This window comes from Pleurodeles waltl, chromosome 7 (genome assembly GCF_031143425.1).
Source record: "Pleurodeles waltl isolate 20211129_DDA chromosome 7, aPleWal1.hap1.20221129, whole genome shotgun sequence".
NCBI classification, from domain to species: Eukaryota; Metazoa; Chordata; class Amphibia; order Caudata; family Salamandridae; genus Pleurodeles; species Pleurodeles waltl.
The window spans coordinates 1026572191-1026594733 of NC_090446.1; the positions used below are offsets into that span (position 1 = coordinate 1026572191).

General features: G+C 45.1%; 1 protein-coding gene across 1 annotated transcript in view; it reads left to right on the forward strand.

Moving 5' to 3' along the window:
• LOC138245864 (cilia- and flagella-associated protein 337-like) overlaps positions 1–22543 on the forward strand; it is a 1005044-nt gene that overhangs the window by 378133 nt on the left and 604368 nt on the right. The window contains 1 exon segment of the mRNA XM_069199842.1: positions 8684–8944. Coding sequence (XP_069055943.1) covers positions 8684–8944 — 261 coding nt within the window.

Genomic DNA, 22543 nt, shown 5'->3' on the forward strand with positions numbered 1-22543 from the left:
AGGCACCAGGGATAAGATGCAGGCGGGTGCCTGCGGGTGGTGGAGGGCCTCGAACTTCTTCTAGTGGCAGATGGCGGGGTCAGGGGCACGAAGGCAGGCTGGTGGAGCAAAAGTGGACTCCTGGCCAAGAACAGGTCAGGGGGTCACACCCTAGTGCAGTGTTTGTGTGTGCGGTTTTAACTGTAAATTGGACTTGGCAAGTGTACCCACTTGCCAGGCCTAAACCTTCCCTTTTCTTACATATAAGGCACCCCTAAGGTAGGCCCTAGGTAGCCCCAAGGGTAGAGTGCAGTGTATGCTGAAGGCAACACATATAGTAATGTGTTTTATATGTCCTGACAGTGAAATATTGCTAAATTTGTTTTTCACTGTTGCAAGGCCTGTCCCTCTCATAGGTTAACATGGGGGCTACCTTTAAATCTGTTTAAAGTGTAGATTCCCTTTCGGAGTGGATGTACATGAGGAGTTTGGGGTCTCTGAGCTCACAATTTAAAAATACATCTTTTAGTAAAGTTGATTTTAAAATTTTAGATAGTGAGCATTTTCTTGCTTATACCATTTCTGCCTGTTTGTGGATTCCCTATCTGGGTCAGTTTGACAGTTGGGCTGGTTGCACCTCACACTAGACAGTGACACGAAGGGAGCTGGGGTGTAGCCTGCATATCCTGATGAGCCATCTGTGCTAGGAGGGAGGGGAGGAGTGGTCACTCACACCTGAAAGGGCTGTGCCTGCCCTCACACAATGCAGTCTCCAACCCCCTGGTGAGTGTCTGGGGCCTGGCCTGGGCAAGGCAGGATTTCACATTCAAAAGAGACTTTACTTTGAAGTAGGCCTACGTCAAAGGAGAAATTGGGTACAAGAAGGGCGCCCAAAAACACAGACTTTAGAGAAACACTTCTGGATACAAGAGGTACCTCTGCCTGGAGAAGAGCTGAAGAGCTGAGGAACATGAGCTGCCCTGCCTGTGACTGCTTTCTGGAGCTATCATGCAGTTGCTGCTTTTGCCAGAGCAAGAGAGCAAAGACTGGACTTTGTGTGCCTTCCATCTTGAGAAGGAACCCCCAAGGGCTTGATTTAGAGCTTGCCTCCTTTTGTTTGAAGTCTCAGGAACAGCAATGACTTCTCTCTGCCAGTACCTGGAGTCTCTGGAGAGACTCCTACTCTGCCCTGTGGTGCCCATGCAGTTCCTGGGACCCTGAAAGGAGAAGCTGGACCCTAAAGACAAGGAAATGTACGCACAGAATGCCATGCGGTGAAAAGATCGATGCGACTCCGATCTGCGGCTGAAGAAACGACGCGCCACCGGCTCCGCAGCTGAGAAACGACGCTCGCAGGAAACGTGACCGAAGAATCGACACACGGAGCAGGAGAAACGACGCGCAGCATCGCTGACGGAGGCTGGGAGATCACAACACGCGCTGAGGGGTTTTCGGATCATCGTGCAGCTGGATTTCCGACTCAAGTACTGCTATGTGTGGAAAAACAACGCAAGGCCTGCCCGGACACGAGAGTGCTGACCAGATCGACGCATCGCTCTCCTGCAGAGAGAAGAAACAACGTGCCCTGACCCAGCGAAAGGAGAAACAACGCACGGTCCCACTCGTGAGTAGAATCAACGCCTCCCAAGCTCTTTTTGATACTCACTAGCCCGTGCTGGGTTATTTTTGACGCACCCAAGGTACTTTTTCAAGCGGACAGCGTTAGTGTGTGTTTAAAACTACTTAAAGACTCTTTTTGATTTTTAATTGATAACTTGACTTGTGTATTGTGGATTTTTGTCGTTTTGGTCTTGTTTTGCTTAGATAAATATTTCCTATTTTTCGAAACTGGTGTTGTGTCATTTTGTAGTGTTTTCATTAAGTTACTGTGTGTGTTGGTACAAATACTTTACACCTAGAACTCTGAAATTAAGCCTAGTGCTCTGCCAAGCTACCAAGGGGGTAAGCAGGGGTTAGCTGAGGGTGATTCTCTATTACCCTGACTAGAGTGAGGGTCCTTGCTTGAACAGGGGGTAACCTGACTGTCAACCAAAGACCCCATTTCTAACAATTACATTCTGTACTTCCTTTATTGGAGGCATGTCTGTCTTCATGCCCTCCCAAAGGAAATCGTCTTTATACCATATTTGGGGAAGATGGGGACAATACCGACCACAGACAACAGGCTGGAGTGTGGAAAAGGCTGCTTTATTGACAACAGGTGCACTTACATGGAAAACCTTGGCTTTTCCCGTACAAAACTAACAGCCTCACTATATACATAATCACCTACATCAAAACTTCTCCCTTTCCTACCCTACCCTCCCCCCTCCATTCCTGACCTTTCAATACTGCATTCCTTATATGGTTTCAACTGTTACTTCCCTTACACTGCCTTATATTTATCAAAACACTGAGGGGGTCATTCTGACCCTGGCGGTCATTGACCGCCAGGGTCAACGACCGCGGGAGCACCGCCAACAGGCTGGCGGTGCTCCCAAGGGCATTCTGACTGCGGCGGTATGGCCGCGGTCAGAAACGGAAAACCGGCGGTTTACCGCCGGTTTTCCGCTGCCCTGAGGAATCCTCCATGGGGATTCCGACCCCCTCACCGCCATCCTGTTCCTGGCGGTTTTGACCACCAGGAACAGGATGGCAGTGAGGGGTGTCGTGGGGCCCCTGGGGGCCCCTGCAGTGCTCATGCCCATGGGCACGGCATGGGCACTGCAGGGGCCCCCGTAAGAGGTCCCCTAAAAGATTTTCAGTGTCTGCCATGCAGACACTGAAAATCGCGACGGGTGCAACTGCACCCGTCGCACCCTTCCCACTCCGCCGGCTCCATTTGGAGCCGGCTTCCTCGTGGGAAGGGGTTTCCCGCTGGGCTGGCGGGCGGCCTTCTGGCGGTCGCCCGCCAGCCCAGCGGGAAACACAGAATAACCACGGCGGTCTTCTGACCGCGTAGCGGTATTCTGTTGGGGGAACTTTGGCGGGCGGCCTCCGCCGCCCGCCAAAGTTGTAATCACCCCCTGAATCTGTAACCAAGCTACATTCTTAACATTTAACTTCGTGGCTCACCCATGCCTGCTGTTGTCAGGCCTTTGTTAAGCACCTGAATAGCCACTAATCAACCCTAAATTTCTCCAACCCTGGCAACTTTCCATGCCTCTGCCACCAAGAAAAAGGCCCCAAGACTTTTTCTGCCCCCAGTAGGAATCCCTTATGGTATTTTCAACAAGCCTTTCAACGTGTCCTTGATCTGAAAAATATAAAGTTCCAGGACAGTTGAACTCCACCTCCCCTAAAGAACTCCTTGTCTTCAAATCCCAAATCCCCATATTCTTGCATAGAAATGCCCTTACTCCAGCAAAAAGCCCACATCTCTTTGTTGACTTTACGGCGCCTCTGTTCAATTGCCCCCAGTCTATGATCTCCCCGCCAAACCCGTCACTGAAACACGTGACAACCGTACCATTGCCTTAAAATCTCTTGCAAATCTTTCTTCACAGCTTTTATGACATCTAAACCCTTCTGCACCACTAAATCATTTTCCCCTAGATGTACTAACAACATGTTGTGACACATGACAGCAATTCGCCCCCATCGTATACACCCTTTTCCTTCCCATCGCAACCTGTAGACAGACTCATCCAAGCCAAGGTTTAACCAGTAGTTGCTACATGCCTCCGAGCCCATTTTCACAAAACGACACCCACCAACTATATTGATATCCCGGTTAGTTCTGGACCCAGAACCAAACCTGCAAGACACAAAGAACAACATCAGAAGCTTACCTGCCTTCCAACCCCCCCCAACACGCACGTAACTCAGATAGCAGTCTGACTTCCATCTACCCATATGCATTAACCTGTTCCTAGATCGCCCTCTCCTGCCCCCTTCTGTAGCCATACCTATTCTAAAAGAATGTGTACCAAAGGCAGAAGTCTGAACCCTCAGCTGGCACAAACTTTTATGCAAAATGGGCAACAACTGGAAGGCCATGACTGGCTTCTTTTCTACATGCTGGAATACCAAGCCCTGCTGATGCCTGTAGTTCACTCAATTCGCAGACCAACCGCAGTGGACATAACTCCCCCAGGGGGTACCTCCTAACACATATAGCTGGTTTGTTTGGGACCCTGCCAACCAGATGCCCACTCCCCAAACAAAGAACTGTACATCGTGTCAAAGCACTCCCACCAGGCCTTTACCTTCCAGCAATTCCGACACATGGAATGCTCCAAAGAACTTCTAGGACATGAAGATGCTAAACAACAGTATCTCATTCATGCCAGTGCAAATTGCTGGCAGGGACTGTATACGCTGTTCCAGAAAATTGAGCCTGATTGGCCTCCTCACTGTCCCAACTCGTCCTGTTTCCCTTCCTCACCCCTCTGACATCTATCATCCTAACTCACCTGCAGACACTGCATAGCTCCAACAGAGTTTCCCCATGAAGGCAATACCCGCTAATTTACCCAATATTGTTATTCTGGACTTCCCTTTATCTATTAATCTGAGTCCACCACCCTCTCCCATTCAACCTCCCTTCTGCTCGCCCCGTGCTGCAAGAATTCCTGCCAAGCCTGTGCATAAGCATTCCTCGTAGAAACCGGTAAGGACCTTAGCACCAACTGAGGCATCCTTTTCCTCCTATTCTCCATAGGTCCAGGGCATATGCATCTTGACTGGCTCCTCGTCTGTGGCCAGCCCATGGAACCTCTCACACTGTGAATGAAACAAAGCATCTGCAATGTCCTTGTCCGCAACCTGAAAGTGCTTTGCCTGAAACGCAATGTCATGCCTCAAACATCATAAGACAAAAACTTGCAGCAGTTGAAGTACCTGTGGGTCCCTCACTGACTGATGATTGACTACCTGCACAACAGACATATTGTCCACCCTGAAATCCACTTTCTTGTAGGCCAGCTGCCACCCCCAGACCATCAATGCTACCACTGAAGGAAAGAACTTTAGGAAGGCAATATTCCTCCTAACCTGCTTCCAACTCTGCAGACTTTCATCCGCGCACCATCATCCTTGCCAAAGGATGTCAAAACCCATACCCCCTGCTGCTTCCAAAAATATCTCTGCATCCCATCCAGTTCTTTCGAAGACTTCAGTGGAATCCCATTAAATGACTCCAAAAAGAGGCACCACACGTGCAGATCCTCTTTAACTTTCACCATGAGGTGTATGTGGTGATGTGGTAGCCAATAACCTGAAAGTGCCAGACCCAGGTATCTACAGAAAGTCCTGCCTACCCGTACCACCCGGCACACAAAGTTCAAATGACCTAATAAAACCTGTATCTTTCTGCTTGGGCAACTTGTCGTCCAACAAGAGTGTCAAGTCCACTTTCTTATCATTTAGGAGGTGCACCATCATTGGCTCCAAATCAGTCTCGATGCCCAGAAAGGCCAGTGTTGTACTAGGACCCATAGTCTTTTCTGGTGTCAAAGGCATCGCAGACTATCCAGGATGACCTGAAATTCTTCCAATAATTCATGGCAGTGCCGAGGACCTGGTGTCCCAACCAACAGAAAATAATCTAGGTAGTGCGCGATCTGTGTATGCCCTGGGTGTTTTGTAAAGACTCACTGTAGGAAGGTGCTAAATGCCTTGAAAAGGGAGCACGATATGGAGCATCCCATGGGAAGCGCTTTTTCTATGTATCATTTCCCATCAGATAGACTCCCCAACGGCTCAAAATTCTTAGGGTGTATTGGCAATAGACGAAAGGCAGACTTGATATCACTCTTCGCCATCAATGCTCCCTGTACGACTTCCTCGACCAGTGCCAATGCCACATCTACCGAAGCATATGATACTGACACCTGGTCCTCCAGGATAAAGTCATTGACTGAAGAACCTTATGGCCATGAGAGTAGTTATATGAGATGGAACTGTCCCTTGTCTTCCTTCAGCACTACCTCAAACAGGGAAACAATAAGGTTTTGCACCAGCCAATCTGTAATAGGGCCTGCCATGCAACCTTCCCACAACTCTTTGTCCAACTTAGCCTGTACTATCTGTTTGTGTGTCCCAGGATATTTAAGATTCGCCACCCAGTGCCATTCACTTTGGCCAACATAGCCCAGTGAAAAGTCCCAGGTTAAACCATCCCACAACATTGTTGCTACCTGTGTCCTGTCATGCTGTCCTGACCAAAACTGTAACCTATCCAACTTAATTGGAGTAGGAGCTCTTCCTCCCAGGGGCTTGAACCCCCATACCGGCCCTGAAAGACTGCTCCCAGTTACCCTGCTGCTGTCCTCCACTAGACTGTGGTATGTGTCCTTGACCTCCAGCATCCCCTCCTTAATTTCCTGGACAAAACAATTGACCAATGGCTGTGTTCACCACAGTTGGAACAATCATGTTGGAACTTACAATACTCCGTTGTGCACATTCCTTTGTTAAAGTCCCAGCACTCGCCGACTTGGCGGTGCTACTCCCACTCATATCTGTCTGACTCTTTCCTGATGGTCCCACCCCGGGGTGAAAGGGGCTATATGCTATTCGGGAGTCTGCTGACTGTGAAAATGATTTTTCCAAATTTAGCCGGCCCCATAATGTGTTCCCACAGGTCGGAGTCGTTTTCTCCCTGCTGGACTGCAGGGTCTAATGCCACCCGCGTCCTGAACTCTACGTCGTATTGGAACCATGTGTACCCGCTGTAATTAATCTGCCCCTTTCTAATGATGTCCATGTATTTGAAAAGCGTCACCGCCCTCTCCAGATAGTTTTTGCAATACACACTAACGAATTATAGAAAGGCCGCCTGAACACCTTCTCCTTGTGTGTCCTTGACTGATGGGAAAAAGCCCTGCCTTTCCCGCAGGCATAGTGGCTATTGTGCCATCCAGCCTCTTTCCCCCACTTGCCCTGTTGCTGCTGGTTTGATAGTCCTGTTCCTTCTCCCCCAACCCCTTTCTTTGCTGTATTCATTGGGCATTGTATTAATGCCTTTTAGGAAGGCCGCGCCCCTTCCCCAACGTGTCTCGCGCATTAGCACGTGCCACACCCTGGCCCCTTGCCGCCACCTGTAAGATGACTTGGGCCGACTCATGGAGTGGGGCTGATACTGCCCGCCTACCTCCTTTGCTGCCGCTGGCCACCCAGGGCACCTTCGGTAGCACTCTGTCGGCCTGCAGTGGCCCCTCCACTACACGCTGCTCCTTTCCCCACCCTGCCCACAGGGGCAACATTTTGCGCACTCACGAGTGGCCCCAACCACTTACCCTAGCACTGGGGGCCTGACACGGGGTCGTACAGAGGAGAATTGCCGCATGGGCCTCACCTTTGGCAAGGCCTGGACCTGCAGCAAGTCGAGGAATCCGGCTCCCCTCAGCAGCCACACCGCCATCTCCACTTTCCCATCCATGGGCTGACAGGTAAGTCTAGTTTCCATTTTCTTGAAAAGCAGATAGGGATCCCAAGGCTCGGACCTTTACTCCGTCGTAGTGAAAGGCTTGGAGCTTAACCGTTAGCCAGAACTTGGTTAAAGGAGCACTATCACAACATCGCAAAAATTGCCTGACACTCCTGCAACCAGCCACTGTGCCACCTCTATAAAATGGTGGCTGGTGGCGTGAAATGGAGAGTTATATGCACCCCAGGGCTAGTATGTAGCCCAAAGAGAGCCCAATGTCACTGCAGACTGTCCCACTTTCACAGTCCTCCTGGGGGCAGGGTAAGAGACCTCCCGGTGGTCGGCTGTCCCCCGAAACCTCATTGCCAGGGCTGACTGTTTTACTGGCAGAATGTTTGCAGATTTTGCCTCTGAAAATGCAACTGAAGCTTTTGCTCTAGAATATACATTAATTATTACTCCCAAACACGAGACCTATGATTGGGGGTTGCTGCTTGGATGTTTAGGACCTAAAATATGGTACAGTGGCAGAATCACAAAGAGCAAGGAGGTGTGTACTTATTGATAAAAATATTTTAACCCTACTTAAACCACACCCAGTATTAGAGAGATAACACAGGGCAGCTGGAGAGGTTACTGAGAATGAAAATGATCTCTTCGGATAATCATAGTTTAAGCAAATGAATCATATTTTCATGCTTTATTGAGAAAGGTGTGTATTTATAATGTCACCTTGAAATAAAAGCTTCAAATCCGCAGGTGTGGTTTGTGTCTGATTTATAAAATGGCGTAAAAAAAATTGCAGTAAAGCACAGAAACAATGTTTTCCTTCGTTTTAGGCTTCTACATGGCACAGACAAAGCTGGGTAGTAACACTCCTTTGTGCTGTAGCATCACATTTTTTTTACAGTTTTCACTCGCTGTGATCATAGGTGAAAATTTGGTGATAACAACAGGTCGCTATCATGAAAGGCCAACATTCATTTACCTGAACTTTCAGTTCTAAAAAGACAATTTTAAAAACTGGGCTCTCTTTCACTCCATTTTTTTTTTGCATTGCGGTATCTGTCGTAAAATTAACCCTAATATAAAATCAAGACTGCAAGTCCCCGCAGTGAAAGAAAAAAGTTGGGCTTGATAAACTGCTCACGCATGGAGCTCTGAAATTTATGCAGTTTCACAGGCATTTGAAATGAAATATTTTAAGTCAGAATATTGTAGGACCACGTGAGTAGATTGTGGCAAGAATAACATTGGTTCTCGTGCCTTACTCTACCTTTGATATGCTAGCAACGAACTTAAAAATACAGGATGGTGTCTTTCTCTCTGCAGGTCCTGAAGGTTTGGGATATTTTCTCTCACACCTGTTTGCAGACGCTGGTTCTGAAGTTCCCGTGTGTGCAGGCTGGCCGGATGTTGGAGCAGGGAGATTTCCCGTTCCTGCTTGTGCGCGAGCCTCTGCATGTGCTTCTGGTCTCCTATGCTGATTACATCGGCATGTTAACGTTGGTGCATTCCACACCCGGTGAAGAAGTGTCCCTCACACACGACGCGCCTCTGTGTGGTGCCCTCTACAATAGTTTATTCCATCAGGTCAGTACTCTTCTCGGTATCATGATGTCAATGTTGCTCTTTGAAGTTTACTGCCAAATTTAGTAGGGAGCTCAGTGGTCTACACGTGATGGGCACCTGTTGAAATGACATTTTGATTTGCAGGCTGGATATTTGATACCTGTAACGTTCTCAGTGTTATGTCTTACTAATGTGAAATAGAATAGGTGTTGCTGAATAAGTAAACAACAGCACCAACAGCCAAACTAGTTGTGTGTTCTATGTATAAGCCGGGACACTGCGGATACGTTGTCCAGTCCTTATATTTAACACCCTGTTGCATTCTGGGAGGTGTAATCCTTGTCCACATTATTTGATCCAATGGGACTATAGCGGCGGATTACAATGGCTTGCACGAGCAAGAATCTGAACTGGAGCATTGTATCCTCTGTGACACGGGATCCTTTCATAACCCTAATTAACCAATTTGCACTATAAGAAAAAAAAGGTCCGGTCGCAAAAGGGGAATATGACACGAGGATATAATTACTGTACTGTAAATGCACACAAGAATAAACTAACATTAAGGTGATCCACAAAAGAGAGCACACGCACATAAGTAAATGTGCGTGCAGTTGTTAAGGCTAGGTGATCTAAATTTATGAATCAGCATCAAAAAGTGAAGGTTCACGGTGACATGAAAACAAGAGTAATTAAAGATGCAAAATTGGTTTGTCAAAACAGAGGCCCGAGGAGGACAATGCAGATTAAAGTACAACACCCACAAAGCGGTAAAGCAACCAGGAGTGGTGATTTACAAACCCAGAGACACGCTCCTGTTTAGATCTCTGCCTACTATACTTTACATCGGTCTATTCCAGCTGCAGCACAAGAGCAGCCAGATCTCATGCATCACGGCATGGAACAGCTCTAATACTAATGAAATACAGTATGCCCACCATTCAGATGTGGAATGCGGGGACTGGAATCGAGACAGCTCAATTGGAAAATGCAAAATATGTTAGCAGCATCAGTTTTAGCAATTACAATAATCCTTTCCGGTCCTGATTTAATGCAGGAAGGCATAAACCGTCACCAACTTGCTATGATGGCCCTTGTGTATAAGACATGGACTGCACGCAACATCGCTACCATCTTCAAACATAGTTACTGGAATCACTAACACTGGTTTGCAATGTTTACACAATAATAAGGCAAACGTCATGTATAGACATGACAATTTACCCATTGCAAGAAATGTTCAAGATTACCTACCGGGTATCCCATTACTCTGATTTTCTTTTTCATGTCCTAGGGCAGTGGTTCCTAACCTGTTGTCCGGGTAACCCTTGGGGTCCGCGAAGCCTCCTCAGGGGGTCCGTGAGAGTTGAGAAAATTAAATAATATTAACAGATTAGGTCCCCTGCTTTCAGTGATGACTCAGTTGGGGGGAGGAGTCTCCGGATTCAGAATGATTCAGTTGGGGTCCCTGGGTTCCAGAACTGATAAAATGGGGTTCCACAGAAGTCAAAAGGTTGGAAACCACTGTCCTGTGGCTTACTAGTGATGGGAGGAGGCCTTCACCTAATTTAAAACACTACAACTCAAAAAAGATAACCAATTCCCTCCCGTAGGGCTCTGCAGAAAGGTACCCAGCACATACCATATCATGGTACAATTGTTCAAGGTCAGAGTAAAGGATTACCAGTAAGTAATCTGAATATTACAACCTCAATTCACATCGACACGGTTATGCTCATGGTTAGTTGTACTTGTAGAGTACAGGATAACCCAAAGGTATCATGGTGCTAAAACTCAGGAGAGAACTGACTTGCTCAGCAAGCTACTGTATTTCAGAACCAAAGGCTTTCTCAAAAGGCCCGATTGTCAATGCACATCTAACATTTCTCAGAAACGTAATAGGTACCGGGAGGGAATTCCAGGTCACAGGAGCCAAAATTGGAAACCTTCGACCTCCAACTCTTGTTTTGCAAGACCTAGGTACCACAAAGAGATTACCATTAGATGAATGCAGAGCCCTTGACGGAACATAGCTCACAATTTGTTTAGCTAGAAAATCCGGGGCTAAACCAATAATAGCCTTGAGGACTAAACACCAGACTTTAGATTGATTAAACTGTGATAATGGCAGCCAATTCCATGAGGGGCCTTTAACACCAACTTGGTTGCTGCATTTTGAAGTAGATGGAGTCGCTTTAAATCAGTCAAGCTGTTGATGGAATCTATTCTACCTCCAATTATTGCAGTCATAATTGTTATAATGGCTCCTGATTAAAGGCAAGGAGTGAATTTCTTACTGCCTGAAGAGTGAAAACTCCTTTTGGTACATTATTAATTTGCAGTCTCAAAGTTAGCTGGTGGTCTGTTGTTATTCTCAAGCTTTTTGCAGCCACTTTAGGTGTTGGAGCCGGACACATTTCCCTGGGGCAATAGTTGTCAGTCCAGGATTAGCATTGAAGACTACAATTTCTGTCTTTTCAGCATTTAATTTAAAGAAATGTCTTCATTCACCCATAGATAAATCACATTGATTCTTGAAAAAGAGATTGGAATACTTCTGGCCCTCCAAACATAATAATATCTGAGACTCATATGCATAATTAAAGATGCAGCATCGTAATTTGGTCAGCTCCTTTATCAATGGCGGCATATACATATTGAACAAATGGGGTGAGAGGGCTGACCCTTGAGGAACTACACAGTCATCTTTGACTTCAAGAGCTCTGAAAAGCGAAAGATATACCACTTGATTTCTCTTGTTGAGAAAGGAACTCAGCCATTTGTCGGCTGTTTTAGAAATACCTGCATCTCTATAATGGTGAAGTAATATCCCAAGGTCAACCATATAAAAGGCCGCAGGTATGTCAAGCAGAATTAGGGCCATGACTTGACCTGCATCCAGTTCATTCCATAAACCATCAATGTCTAATGCTAACGCTGTTTTAGTGTTATATTTGAGCTGAAAATCTGCTTGCTGGAGATCCAAATAATTCGACATTTGCAAGTGGGTACACAGTTTCTGAGCTACTGGAGACTCCAAAATTTTAGCACAATGGGGTAACAGGGAGGGCATTCAATTTGTTAGTGTCTTGGGTTCATCATTTGGTTTCGTCAGCAGGGGATCAAATGTGGCTTTTTTTAACACAGCCAGTACTGCCCCTGTCTGCAACGACATGCTGAGCAAACAATTGAGTGGTTTGGTTCTGACTGGCGTAAGGTCTGTATCACACTGGGTGAACAAGGATCATTAGAGGATCCCGATTTTATTTTGACCATTAGTAGTCTTAGGTTGTTTTCCCTTAGAGGGGTGAAAATCTCTTGTGCAGTGTCAGCATCCACCTTTCCTTTGGGTTCAAGGAAATCAACCTTAGGGCATTCTGTCATAGATTCTCTAATACGGCAGATCTTATCTATAAAGAACTTACTTAGTTCATTGGAATGAGATTGCAAGCCTGCGCTATTTGTCTAAGCCTATCCGTTGACAAGATATTCCCTGCCTATTTTTTAAGATTTCTCTCTGTGGGTTATGAGCTTCACAGATCACGTTTGAGAAGAGGACGGTTTCGCTTGAACAATCAGTTTTTTATAACTCACGAGGGCTTTCTTATATCAGTCCTAAAGGCCTGCCTCACAATGTATAAACCTTTTGTGGTATTGCTGTCTCAGCTCTCGTTTGACCTCAATTAATTTTTTTGAGAACTACGGTGCAGAGGGCCTCTTCTTTGTACAATACTTTTCCTCCAGGGGAGCGAACTCCTTTCAGTGTTTTTTCCAGCCAGTTACAGAGAGAGTGGGTGGCTTTGGTAGTATTATTCCTAAGTGTTTGTTTAGCCTCTTATAGTATCTCCATCACTTTCTCCTTATCCATTGTATCCTGTTCTCTAAAAATCGGAACATCCTGTGTTCCACCCCTCCGTATGCTAGGGGTTAAAAGCTCCAATTGTATGTAATGGCCAGACACATGGTTCAATAATGCAGTTTCCCAAAGAACGATCAAAGGCCTACACTAGATCAAGAGCGTGGCCTGTTTGATGAATAGATTTATTCATGTATTGAGTCAGATTGAGGGAAGTCATAACCTCCATAACTTGTTGACTTTTTTCAGTGGAACTGTTAAATGCCCAATAATTATAATCACTCACAATTATCAGCTTATTATTATAGGTAATCGATAATGAACACTTCAAATCATAAAAAAAAGCGCTGGGAAATCCCCCACGTGGTAAGGGGTGGGTACACCACTAAAAACACAAATGTCATCTCTTTACACATCAAGTTATATAGCATTAGCTAAGAATCTACAATTTGATCAACGTGCACCTTTTAACATACAAAGTTTGCTTTAGAGCTGCCACCATTCTGACACCATCTTTACCTGCCGGGTGGTTAACATTAAAAAAGGATTAGCCTTCTGGCAATGCTTCCAGAATCGACAATTACATTGTATCTGTAAGCCAAGTTTCTGATAATAGTAAAACATCAGTTTGCACGATGGCCAACAAATCGAATATTTCTAAGCTATGCTCACATCCTCGTCCTTTCAAATTCGAACATGCAGTTGCCAAGATACAGCTTTGGAGAAAGAGCAAAACAGAAGAGAATTGATAAGAATGTCACACCCATGTGAAATTATAATGAGATCCTTAAATATCATCCAGGGACAGCAGACAACCCCAGTGTCAACTGAAAAGAGATTCTGAACAGGAACATTAAGTATGTAGAAGAATACAAAGGTAGAAGTTACTACCTAAGTGACCACCAAGCAAATATGCTTGAGAAAAATTCCATGAACCTCTGCCTACAAGACAGCCATGCATCTGGTGGATTCTCCTTGAATATGTTCAGGTAACTTTGTACCTGTGAAATGGTTGAACATATGCAGACGGATAAGATAACAGAAGAGGAATCCAGTCATTTGCCCACAGGACCAAGGTTCACAAACGGGCTGCTGCGCTCTCAGTACAAATGTACTCAGTTCAAGTAAATGGACACAGTCCTGCAAACATCCAGAGAGTGCAAAGCCATCTTATCTGGAAAGAACTGATTAGTGAAAAATGCCAGAAGAGCAATTTCAGTCTCCTTGTGAAATTTGGACAAAATAATGGGAACAAATCCTGGACCTACTAGAAGAGCCACTCTATCAAGAAAGACACAAAGATAGGAAGCCCAGCAGACTAAAGATCCTAAATCTCCTAACCTTTCGGCTGAGGCTATGTTGACCACAAAAATGGTTTCAAGTAAGAAATTTCATAGAAACATCATTCAAAATCCTAAAGGAAGGTGCCAGGGAGGAGCATTCCCTTTACCTGAACATCAGGCCAGTGAAAAACACATAACGAGACACAAGGGTTATGTAGTGTGTAATCCACCCCAAGTCTGTGTAAAGACTTTAGGCTGTCCATTGGGTTTTCAACGGCCAGACAAAACCTCCCTGCAAGAATTTAGGGATTAGGCTACAACTTGAAGTAAACTGAGATTCTGAAGGCCTAATCATTCATCTTCCACGACAAAAAGAATATTCTCTGGAGAGTGGGTGGAGAGTGAAAATGGATGGGCAAACAAGAAGAATCCACTCCTGAGCTGATTATAGCTGACAGAGGATTGGGAACCCGGTCTTTCTGAACCAAATGGAACAATGAGGATGGTCTTGTGATGTCAACTCAAAAAATGTCTAGTAGCTTCGGTATAACCAGGAAGGGAAGGAAATGAGACGAGAAGACTCCTGGGCCACAGTCAAATCAAGGCATCCATTCCAGTAGATGAGCATTATTTGTTTCATTGAGAACTTTGCCACCATTTGATGATTCTGAATGAAACTTTACAAACAAAAAGTTAATCCACCCCAGCCCTTTCATGGAAAGCTGATCAGTCATGAGATTGCCAAGAAAAAAGGGGGATTGGGGTTTGCTTCCCAAATGTTTTATTTCCACTGTTAATCCCCATAGGAAACTTTGCTCTCCATTTCAGAAATTCACCAGATTTTACAGAAATTTAGAACTTTAGTGAAAAAAGTGTACTTCTGTGATTTGGCTTAAATCTGTTCAGGCATTACTGAGACAATATTGTGAGGACTTGGGTGTATTATATGGTATAGCTGTGCAACCTTACTGTGGAATACACTCGAAAAAACTATTGTGGGTCCAGTGAGCCTTGTTTCAACAACCTTAAGATCAACTCTGGGTAACTATGGCTTTCAAGCACCATAGCTTGCACAAAGGAAGTCAGTGTAAAGCATTTAACAGTACCAAACAATGAAATAGGAAAGCCACACAGTGTGGAAGAAACACATCAATTTACAAAAATAGATTCAATTCATATGAATTTTTAGAGTGCAAAATTAGCAAAATCCATCAGAGGGTTCTAGAGACATGATTTTTTAAAGGTTTTATCATTTTGTAATTCAACCACAAACAAGCACACCCAAAAGTTAGTTTGGGTGCTCTGGCCCCGTTTGGGCAACAACAACCATCAGGATGAAGGTCTAGGCTGGCTAATGGGGTGGATCTGGACAGTTACCTGGCCACCAGAGCATTTTCCAGTTCAGTTCCAAACTTCACAACATGACCGCCATAGACTATAATGAAGTGATCCTGATGCTGGGGATACAAAATGAAAAGATGCAAAAAAATGCTCATGTTGCTGTGCAGTAGATGGGGGTGCCTTTATGGTGATTCCCCAGTCAATGGGTGATGTGGGGTGACTTTGGCAACAGAGGTCAGCGTACCACAAAGTCCTCTTCGAAACAGTGGAAGATCAGCTGCTGCTGGGATACTTGCCTCCTAACACAGCATTTTGAGCAAACTCCTTTAGTGGAGGCTGGTGTCTCTCTTGGGTGACCAGTCTGGACTTGGATGTCACTCCTGGGTCTGGATGATTTGGGATTTGTCTCTTGGGGTTCCCTATGGTAGTCAGTGGTGAGTTCTTAGATGTGGAAGCCAACTTATCGGTTTGGGCCTCTTTAGCTCTTTTGTTACTGGAGCTGGTTCCAGAGGATCATCCAAATGAACATTGGGGTCACTACTTTGGTCTAGGGCTTGGGCACGACTTTTCCCTAAGCCAGGAGCCACAGGCACAGTCCTAACTCTGCTAGCCCAAGGTGCAGCAGGTGCAGTCCGGCAGACAGTGCAACCTTTGTGTGGTCCATGGGGAACAGGGAGACCTTCTTCAGTCCTTGTTCCAGTTCAAATGTGATCTGAGATTCAGGGTGCCAGGGGTGCTATCTTTATTCTAGGGAAGTGCCCCGAGGGGGCCACATAGTCGCTTGCCAATGGACTACCAGGTCCCCTCCCTCTTGGTGACATCTTTCCGACAATGTGTATCACCTAACAATCCCAGAATGCACTATTCTGCCCACTCCCAACATGTCAGCACCCTTCTTTGGCTGTGAGGAGCGTAGTAGCCCACCCTAGAGGTGTGGCTACCTGTGGGCTACACATGCATTGGAAAACTGATTTGGGCACTGGTTTCCCCTCTCTGTTGCCAGCCCATCTATCTGAACAAAGATAGCCCCTTAGGAGTGAAATCACCATTTGCTCACCAAAGGCAGCTTCTCCCTAAGTGACTTTCTATGAATGGGAGGTAACAACTCAGCCTACAGCAGGCTGCTATTGTTCCTAAGACTGGGAGTCATTCAGTCTACTCCCTAGGCAGGTAGAAAGCTGTCTGTTGGATAGTACTAATGTGAAGCTACTGGACCAGCTGGGTCACAAAGTGGCAACTTTGGAAATGTTGTATTTTTCTAATAGTAACATTAAATTGAACCTGGAAACCAGGTCAGGGTTAATGCCATGGTTAAGTTAAGACCTCACAATACCCAGTTAGGTATTCCCATTCAGACGTTAGCCAGTCTGGGGTGCCATCTGGTAACCCTTTACTAGACAATGGGGCTATTAACATTTCTAGAGCAAAAAATATCAATATATATGTTCTACTTAATAATATAAAGCTCCCTGCCATAGAGCTCTATAGACCTTCCTTAGGGGGAGACTTACACATATTGTTATGGGAAGTGTTGGCTTTCCCATTAGTTTGAATGGAAAATTCAAACTAGCAGTGTCACCACTGCTTTCACAGTTTGCAGTGGTAGGCTTGGAGCTGTTTTGCACTCTGTCACACCCAAGGTGGCACATTCAGTGCTGAAACCCTGGGTGTACACTCTGCCTTACATGCCCTTGGTACCCTGGGTAACATATACTAATACTTGCCAAATGGGGGACGTCAGTTTGACATACATTTGTAGAGGGTTAGAACACTGACAGTAAGGTCTGTTTATCAGGCTTACTTATAAATATGGTCCAATCATTGATAAATGGAGCACTTTACCAGCCATTTTAACAGGTATCTTGGAAGAGCTGAGAAATCGCTCTAAGGAAACATCACTAACTGTCAACCCTACTGTGCAAATCGTGTAGACTGCTTTCTTTAAAGTGGGAGCAAAGAATAATCAATCCATAATAAACGGGGAACTGGCCAACACTCAGATTATTCCAGCTCCTGAGTCACTGGCTGCAGACTTGGTGGAGCAGCCGGTACTATCACCAGCGCAAGCAAAACCTAAAGTGCAAAGAAGCAAATCGGAAGTGACAGATTACCATGGCACTCCAGTGATCAGCAGAGTAAACGAACGGGCCGCACAATCTGTAGCCTCATCATTATCCCAGATGGCTGAATCAATTCAATCAGCGTTCCTTGCAGTGCTTTTAGCAGCATTTATAGGACCTGCTGATTTTAAACAGACTGAAGTGCAAACAAATAAGCCATGGCTACCAGGTCTGACTGGAATCCTCCAAGCAACCTCTGCAAGACTAGAAAATCCCAAGTGGTCTCAGCTAAAGTCCTTATTTAGGGCCAATTAGAACGGATGTCCTTCAAGGATAAGTAGTCCTGCAATGCCAGAATCTGTTGATAAAGTATCCGGGCCAGTTCTAAGTAAGGTGATGATTCAAAACCATCAAGCCACCCCAGATAATACTCTTCTCTGCCCACAAACTGTTTGGCTGTTGCAAAGGGTGTCGTGTGGTTGTCCCATGCTAGGTCTACGTGGAGGGCAGCAAGAATCTAAGCTGATGTCTGGCAACAAGTACATGGTGAAAATGACTACCCGCGATGAAGATAAGGAATGTAATGTTCCGCAGCACCAAAATAATAATTTGGATTGGTCAGTGGAATCTATCAGTTGTGAAATCCAGCAAATTAGACTGGCTCTACAATACGTATTGCAAAGGCAACAGGATACATTAAATAGAGGGAGTATTTTGAGATTGCTTGCTGAGATGCCATCCCTTCAGTACATTAAATCCTCCCAAGCTGGGGCCCTTCTGGCCCAGAACAAACACTTACTACTTGGAGATCAGAGGAGATACCGTAATTAATCCTTGATGTGAAACAGCAGTTTGAATCCTGGGGCATGGTCCTTTCCAAGCCTCCTAAACAGCGATATCCATTTCCTCTACTGGTCACCATGTTGATGGTAAACAATGATTCACACACTACTCAAGGGTACTTATCCACGCAGGACTCTCAAACTCCAATAGCCACAGATTCTCAGTCAAAGAAGTAAGCAAGGAACAAATCTTTGTTGAAGTCTAACTTCAATCTGGTAACTCCTCCCATGTATTCTGTGTTACGACAAGTTTGTGGCTCAGCAGCTACGGGCCCACATTCGCACACCCAGGCTGTGGATAGTCCCTTGAGGGATGGCGATGGGCAGCATCCGCACTAAATGCACCAAGGAAAAAGTGACCTTGTAATGATGATGTAAGAGATAATGCACAAGCCACTGTTGTAAATATTCTTTCTTGGAATATCCCCGGCGCAAAAGATTGAATTATTAATGGTTTCACGTTAACAAATAAAGGCAGATACAAACTGGTCATGCTGCAGAAAACGTGGTGGACTGACCCAATGCTTTTAGTGGGCTATGTGCTTCACCATATCAATGCCAAGAAACCAAACAGACCAGGCAGACCGAGTGGTGGGCTAGCGATATGTGTCTCAATGGCATTATGTGTAACCTCAGAACAACTATCAATTTCTACAGATGATCTGAATGTCATCAAGCTTAATTTCGATAACAATTATCAGGAACCTCGGGTTGTTTTATTTAACGTTTATGCCCATCCTCACAAATTACGAAAGGACTTACTTTTCAAGAAAATACTTCACAAGATTTCGGAAATTAGATTTACCTATCCAAGCTGGGATATCTTGGTGACAGGTGATGTGATTTTAACGCTAATTTAATTTATACTCCGGATAATGAGGAGCAGCAGCCTCAGGTTAGTCATCGGGGGAAGCAATTTGATCTTATTGGTAAGGAACTGGTTGCTTCACTGGAGCTCTTGGGCAACGAGGGTACTTAATGGGAGGATCAAAGAAGATATTCCGCCTAGGTTCACTCATTATAGTTTGATCTCTGGATCAATGATTGATTACACCATTGTGACCCTCCCACTGCTATCGCAGCTAAGGAAGTTCAAAATTAAAACTACGCTGCAAAGTGACCATTCGTACCAACACGTAGAACTGATACTGAATGCAATCGGGCATGCAGCAGCACCAGCTGTCTCTGGAAGCCTCAGATCAATCAACTTGAAGCGCCTAATCTGGACGCACCGATCCTTGCCAAAGCTGGCTGCCAGGGCAAAAACGGTATTGCAACTTACATCACCTGCATGTATGACTGTAATAGAAGCCTGGACGACTTTCTCAGCAAGATTAATATAATTTGGTTTTACACCTTTGCTTGTGTCGGCTCGGATGACTTGGCAACTGATGAGCTTGTTGGGTAAAGTTCTAATATTAATAATGAAGCTGAGGAGAGAACTCATGGAAATACAGGAAACCAAATGTCAAAAGCCTTGCATGCAAGAGCATAAAAAGCTTGAGAAAGAAGAGTAAGCAACAGCTATAGCTATAGCGGAAAGGGAGGCATGACAAATTCTGGGCAATGCAGCTCTTGAATTCTAAACAATCGAACTCCAGGGCTTTTTGGGCAATGGTTAATGATATTGACTGGGAGGCAAGAGTCATTAGTTGCTCAAGTATCACTGAAGAAAGCTGAGTGGTCTATCTGATGGAAACTTTCACCAGGCAAGAATGTGCCATGGGGCAAACTCTTTGTAGAGCCACTGGGGCAGATGTCGAAAATTGTTTGCTGCAACTTCAAGCTAGCAATATGCAAGATCAGTTGCCTGCCCCTTCATATATCAACTGCTGTGGTAGTTCAAGTGATCAGGAAAGGGCAAAGAGATGGAGCTCCTGGCCCCAACAGCATTCTGCAACCCATTTTCAAGTCAGATCCAGAATACTGGTCCAAGCCACTTACAGCCTTCTACAGCGAGATAGAACTAAGTGATGTTCAAGGACGGGGATTGATCAAACACAGTGATTTGTAGACTTACAGCTCTAATTGACTTGGAGGCCAAGTACTATGCCTCTCTAATGCTTGATTATTTAGCTGAGTGGTCTAACTATGTTAACCTGGTCCCCTTAAATCAGACCAGCTTCCACAAGGGTTACAATACTACTATAAAAATCTAACCTTAATAACTATAGCTGATAAATCCAAACGTTTTAAGAAAAAATTGCACTTGTGTTTTATAGATTTCAAAAGCTCTTTTGATAGGGTGGATAGAACACTTTTATGGAGGAAGATGGCACCTGCATGAAAAATCCCTTTGAGCCATTGAATTGCTGTATGAAAAAACATGGGTTCAAATCAGGCTTGCAGATGGCACAAGATTATCAAGGAAAATTCCAACAACCATTGGCATTGATTTAATCTTTTTGTGGCAGACTTGTCCCCTATGTTAGGTGAGATAAACTCACACCTGTCGAAACTGGGGTTGCGAACCATATCACACCCTTCATATGCAGATGAATTTGTCTTTTTGAGCCACAAAAGAGTGGGCCTACAAAGATTAGTAAACACATTAGTCAAAATTTGTTCTGGCTAACAAATTAGAAATTAACACTGTTAAATCAAAAACTATGTCCACTGGATTGCGTTTGGTCCTGCTCTTAGCCTCAAGTTAGGTGATGCAACATTAGAAGAAATGACCCACTATAAATATTTGGGTCTTTATATAGACAAAAATGTAAACCTCTTGGCGCACAAACAATGAATGATAAAGAAATGCAAGGCACTGACCTTTGCCTTCTGTGCTATCGCCAAGAAGCTGAATGGGCCTTCACATAAACCACTATTGGCTGTTATGACTGCAAAATTCCTCCCAACAGTGGCTTGCATTATATGGAAAAGATGCCCTAACCCTGGACTGGCCTCTGGAAGGTGGCAGGGGCATTCTTTAATCCAAAGGGCATAACAGTGCACTGATAATGCCCCCCTTGGGGTGGAGAATGTTGATCTCTCTTGTGCTCAGGGGGTCAGTCCAATCTGCCAGTACCCTGATGTAAGATCACAGGTACTCAGGTATTTGTCTGCCCCTAATCTGTCTATGAGATTATCATCTCTTGGGATTAGTGTGCATCTGTTTTTGTGACTGAGTTGAGGCCCCTGTAGTCCACACAATAACTCACTTCCTCTTTCTCTCCCTTGGAGTAAAGTTTGGGGGCTAAAACTACTGGGCTAACCTAGCGACTCTCAGAGGGTTCTATGACACCAAAATGCAGCATCTTTTTTTACCTTCTACTTGGATGCTCTCTCTGACATGGTCTGACTGCCTGTAGATTTGGTTTTGACAGGCAAGCTGTCACCAGTGTTCACATCATTGGTACACCAGTCAATCCTACCAGGGGTCAGAGAGAATAAATCACCATACTATTTGAGGACTTGCCTGCAATCAGTCTGCTGTTTGCCTGTGAGGGTGTCTCATAAGACCACTCGATTCACAGAACCATCTTGTGGGTTGCTGGAGAGGAGATCAGGGAGAGGTCCACTCTCTTCTTCCTGTCCCTTATCTGAAACCATGAGCATGGTCACATCAGCTCTATCAAAATAGGGTTTCAGGCGGATGACATGTATAATCCTTTTAGAATTTTTGCAACTACCAAGGTCAACCAAAGAGGTGACCTCCTCTTTTATTTCAAGTATGGGATAGGGTCTAGAACACTTGTCTTGGAGAGTCTTCAGAGCTACAGGCTTCAAAACCCAAACTTTCTGCCTTGGTTGGAATTCCACCAGTGCAGCTTTTTAGTAATACCACTGCTTTTGAAGCTTCTGGCTGGTCTGAAGATTTTTACTTGCTTTTCCATGTAGTCAGCCATCCTGGAATGTAGGGCAAGCACATAGTGCACAATTTCCTGTTTAGGCTCTTTGAGAGGCCTCTCCCAGCCTTCCCGCATAAGACTTAGGGGTCCCCTGACATGATGCCCTAACAAAAGTTCAAAGTTGGAAAACTATACTCCCTTTTGTGGCACTTCCCTATAGGCAAAAAACAGACATGGAAGTAAGACATCTGAGTTTTTCAAGGAGTTCTCCAGCCATGCCTTTCAATGTCTGGTTAAATCTTTCAACCAAGCTATTGGTCCATGGATGGTTTTGGGTAGTGAACCTTTAAGTCACTCCACGCGCCTGCCACATGTGTTTTAAGTATGCAGACATGAAGTGTGAACTCCTGTCTGATACCACCTCCTTAGGTAAGATAACCCTGGTAAGAA